This window comes from Colias eurytheme, chromosome 6 (genome assembly GCF_061535395.1).
Source record: "Colias eurytheme isolate Ceu_HAF_F1 chromosome 6, ilColEury1 Martin Lab GWU primary, whole genome shotgun sequence".
Lineage (NCBI taxonomy): Eukaryota > Metazoa > Arthropoda > Insecta > Lepidoptera > Pieridae > Colias > Colias eurytheme.
In genome coordinates this window covers 12,622,348-12,627,786 of record NC_142985.1, presented here as the reverse complement: position 1 = coordinate 12,627,786, position 5,439 = coordinate 12,622,348, and the positions used below count along the sequence as shown (strand labels likewise).

At 35.0% G+C, this 5,439-nt stretch overlaps 1 protein-coding gene across 1 annotated transcript; it reads right to left on the bottom strand.

Moving 5' to 3' along the window:
* Positions 1-3,478: 3,478 nt before the first annotated feature.
* Positions 3,479-5,113, bottom strand: shps (putative monoamine oxidase sheepish). The gene has a single exon (XM_090103271.1). The coding sequence runs from the start codon at positions 5,111-5,113 to the stop codon at positions 3,479-3,481; it is 1,635 nt and encodes a 544-aa protein (XP_089959397.1).
* Between the last annotated feature and the right edge of the window lie 326 nt (positions 5,114-5,439).

Here is a 5,439-nt window from a genome sequence, read left to right as displayed (position 1 = left end):
GTCGCAGTCATGTACACTCATTAACAAAATGGAATCCGTGCTGGTTGTTACTTATAACTTGTGATAGTATAATAATTATGAGATCATTATTTTTTACGAGTTTCATAACATGTTAATGTTTAGGGTATTGTTTTATCTATTAAATCTTGGTCGAAATGCAATCAGATAACTTAATTGCTCATTAAGAAAGTTCATTAGTGAAATAAATGTTAAAGCTCCTTAACTAAAACAGGGCTATCTTATTATTAGATAAATAGCAGTGAATAGAAAATTTTATCAAGCAACCAGCAACTCACTATCACTTTGCTCATAATTAGGTTCACAAAATCTCTTTATAACATACGTTGCTATGGGAGAGATTATACTGGTCAGTCGTTACATACTTTTGGAATGTATGGTACATTCTAAAAGTCCTAGTAATTCAATTTTATAGCACCTTTTTTTAACAACTCCAGTTGTTATTACATCTTTAGTTAACTGTTAAGTAAGTGCATTTCCACAGTACGGTTAAAAATTGAGTGCTACAGAAACGATGGAAATATTGAATGGAAGTTAGGCAAGGCGGAAGGGCTGGCTTTTGTGCGAGAGTATACAAAATGACGCGTCCGCAACGAATTCGCTGCGCAACCGCGGCGTGTTCGTTGCGCGCCCGCAACGTATTCGTTGCGCACCCGCTCCGCTTTGAAACCGCTCGCAATCCGCTAGTGTGATATGTCACTTAACTGAAAATACGGACCCATATGCTTTAGCTAAAAAATCAAAATTTTGTTGAGGCACACGTTGAAATTCAGTGGCATTTTCTATATGAATAATATGAATCACTGCGATTCTTATTATGCAATACATCGTGAATAAATTGATTTTGATCAACTTTTTATGGTTTTCGTCCATAGACTGCATTGACTATTGGTATCGACCACGCAACATCCGCGTTTTTTCTCTATTTTACCAAAGATCACACTGTAACCAATAGTTAACAATTTAGAAGGCTAAAAATAGAAAAAATGTTCTCTTGGAATAACGGAAGTTTTAAAACAAAAAGCAATTGTTATAGGAAGAGGAAACCTGCAGTATTGTTCATTTCGCTTCACTGATCTCAATAAACAAACCGAATACTGTTAGAAAAGTAAATTCTATTCATGGTTGTTTGGCTTTTAAAAATACAAATTACTCCTACTTACTGTAGAAGTTTTTTACACTTTTCGATTTTTTTTTTCTAATAAACTAGCGGTCCGCCCCGGCTTACAGGCCCGTGGTACATATTTCGCAATAAAAGTAGCTTATGTTCTTTCTCAGGGTCTAAAGATTGTCTGTGCCAAATTTCATCAAAATCGGTTGAGAGGTTTAAGCGGGAAAGCGTAACAGATAGACAGACAGACAGACAGGGTTACTTTCGCATTTATAAATTATAATATTACTAGTAGGAATTTATATGTATTAATTATCCGTCTGTCCATAAATAGTTTAAAGTCTACTTGATGATTGATAGATGTATAGATTGAATTTGCGAAGATTTGTACAACCAAGGCTACAAAATAATTTAAGTGGTATAAACATCAAGTTAAATAAAGAGCTAGTTATAGAGCGAGCTAATAGTTACCTATCTTTAATTAAATTAAAAAAAATTAAACGGATGATGAGTGATTTGTTTGATCTGAATTCATGAAACAGCTTTCTCCCGAAGAATATCTATAATTAAATTTGTTACATAAATCAACATATTTAAACACAAATAAGTCATGTTCATGTGTGATGTTGTAGGCTTGACTATTCGGCTTATCTTTCAAATATAGGTATACTAGCGACCCGCCCCGGCTTCGCACGGGTGCAATTCTGATACTAAAATATATACACTACAGAAAAACTGTGAACGTTGTATAATATAAAAACATAGCGGCCCGCTCCGGCTTCGCACGTGTAAAATAGATAGCCGGGCGGCCGTTACCGGCACGCTACGTCCCGCAATTTTTAAATCTGTAATATCTTCGAAAATATTCACTTAAATCATACGGTGTAAAGGGCCATATAGATCTATATTAAATGAACAATGTATTCAAGGTATTTAATTGGTTAAGGATTAATGCTGTATTGGTTAAAATCGCTTCAAAAATTAGCCATTATTTGTCGTAAAAAGTAAATGACAAAAAAAAGTTATTGTGGGTTATCCATAAGAGATAGACATATACCATCGCGGACTTTTCTGTAGACCTTTTCAATGTGTATAATACTTAGTACATTATTTTGATAAAACTCGTAGGGTTCAGCCTGCGTTTGCAATGTAAGCGGAAAAAATGTAATTTTTTACGACATCACATTAGAAACCTCAAAAATTACAGCACTTCTCCACTATTTAATGGATGTTATTATACATATAAACCTTCCTCTTGAATCACTCTATCTATTAAAAAAAACCGCATCAAAATCCGTTGCGTAGTTTCAAAGATTTAAGCGTACAAAGGGACATAGGGAAATAGGGACATAGGGACATAGGGACAGGGAAAGCGACTTTGTTTTATACTATGTAGTGATGTAGGTACGTAGATCTTTATTAAAACAATCCATAAAATTTTGGAATTATTTTTATAGGTTTTGAGTACATCGCGTTCAGATAGAAATCATTAATTAGAATGTCTTAAAAGAAATACCCACTTAAAGTATTTCGTAATAATAGTTTTCTTGTTATACATAATATAATAATAGTTTTCCAAAAATTTCAATATATTGTATTTCTAACTCCTGGTAAAAGGTAAGAGCAAATTTTAGTCCCTTTATAATTGCTAATATAATTAAACACTATAACAGCTTCATACCATTATTATGGAAATATGCTTCCTCGATTTCAACACTTAAACTTGGCCCATATTATATAGTTACTCATATGGCCTTCGTTTTGCCCAAAGGTCAAGCGACTCTTTGCATGTAAGCCCTATCTTTGGTTCCACAATCTACAATAGTTACGTTCATGGAATAAATTATGCAATGAAGGCAAAGAATGTTCTATATTGCATCATACAAACTGTCAATTGAAGATTTAAATTCACATAACATCTTGGTAAAGCACGATCAATTGTCCTAAATTAGAGTCGTATACTTGAGGGTTTGTGGAATCGAATTTTATGGGTAGTTGAGTCTAGCTATTTTCCAATTAGTATTAACTCATTGTAAAGATTGGTACATTTTGGGCTATAAACCACTGTAATGTGGATCTGAAACAATTGTATTGTTTCGAACCGTTATACTATTAACTGGTATGCTGTATGAATATCAATGCCTATTGTAGTGTAGCTACATAGTTACTCATAAGCATATTATGACTACAACTACATGGAAATATAGAATTTTTGCACCTTTCATAATATTACGTACTGTATTCTTTAAATTATTGAATCGGGGAATTCTTTAGGCAGTAGATAGTATTAAATAAAACACAACAAAATTTGCTTTTCATACTTTTATAAACATGAACATTGAACAAGATTTACTTTCGCATAAACGAATGCACCATACGTAAACCTAAGAAGAAGACAGTCGTGTAAAAAGTCACGCGAACGCTAGTACGAAGATTGAATCCAGCAAGCCATTTAGTAACGACGTTTTCTGTAAACAGCGTCGGCCATTCAGCAATGCTGACGTCTTCATAAGTTTGCGCTTGAGGACGCAAGCATCTCAGCAAATGTAAGTACGCTGTGTGACCAGCTTCGAGCGCTGCCGCTACATCTCCGTCAGCGAAAATGTCCAAGGCTCCCCATTCCAAGAATCTGGAACTCAGTTTATTCGTCAACGTCCTTATCGCTACATAATCACCACATCGAGGAACGAAAACATCGTCAATATCAGTCTCTTTGTAACTGACAACACTAGCTGCTTCATCACCAAATAACCGGATAAGCTGTGCTATAACAGCATCTTTAGAATTTTCGGAACCATCTGTAACTTTAAGGTAACCGACCAATGCTGCGTATTTCTCCTGGCTACCTGTAGTGGACATTTTCGGTCGTTCTGTTGCCCAGATGATTGGCCCACGAAGACTTAAAATATCACCACTGTAACCGTATTCTCGCCAGAACTTTTCTTCGTATTGGATAACAAATTTTCTGGCCTTTCCTTGCTTCATGGATGATGCCATTTGAATTTCACAATCTGACACTAATTCAGAGCCCATTTTTATGTTTTTCAATTCATCTGGTCTCAGTGCCATTGCAAGTAAATTACAAGTGTAACTCATCTCACCTTTTATTTTACTTATTTTCAAAATTACTTCCTCATCTGAATGCGTACGAATTTCTTTAATTGTTTTGGCAGGAAATGTTATGCTAGCGACGCTTTTTTGCAGTTTGCTGGTTAGTCGCTTTCTACAAAAACCTAAGAGCTTTTCACGTAATCTTGTGTTGTCTCCGTCTATATGATTTCTAGTACTACTAGTTCTATAACATTGGTGCAAATAAAACAGTACCGATACCGCATCAGCTGTAGTGCCACAGACGAGCCTAACTGTGATTCTCATTATATCTCTTGATGCGTTAAAAATCAACGCCTCACACAGATGCTCTTCCATCGTCGTATGATCGTAGTAAAGTAACGTCCGTCTCTCGGATTCGTCGTCAAACTTATTCGCGTGAAAGAGTTTCTTCATGTTCTGATCAAGCAGAGTTTGATACTGATTTAATTCAAACCTCTCTAGAAAGTTCAGGTAATCGAAATCACAAAAATTCTTGGCACACGCGACAACATTACCGTTGCTGCATTCGACGAGTTTGTTTAAATTTGTTTCTACAAAGTTTGGTGAGACGAGAGCATCTGGTAGTGGAATATTGAATTCTTTAGAGTACATGGCGAGGTAGTATCTCGCTACATTGTCTATAATTTCCTTGGCTGTTCCTTCATAAATGAATTCCTTGGTTTCTTCTTCGGAGTCGTCTTGGAATGCTACGTTACATTTGGAGCTACCCTTTCTGGTGCCAGCTAAGTCAAGAACAACGATATCCATGGAGTCACCGAACTTCTTCTTCAGCTTGTGTGCGGTGACGATACCAGGGAGGCTACATCCCACAATAATTATGTCCACTTTCACATGATTATTGCTGCTCCCGATGTCCAAATACGACTTTACCATCAGAAATAAATTTAAAAATACTATCAAAAATATAATTGTATAATTATTGTTTCTGCAGAAATCTAGATGCACACGTCTACATTATGGAAAAATTATGGATGACATTTAATAATAATTGAATCGGAATGTCATTTAAAAATCAACTCGACATTAACATCACATTTGGCAGTCATGGATAATCTTCGTACTTTTTCCACCGTTATTTTTTTTGCGTGGTTTTTGCTTATAAAAACAGTGGATCAAACCAAAAATTAATTAATCAAAAACCTCATTTTTATTTTATTAATAGAGTTAAATTTACATAAAAAATCCTTAATGATTATAAA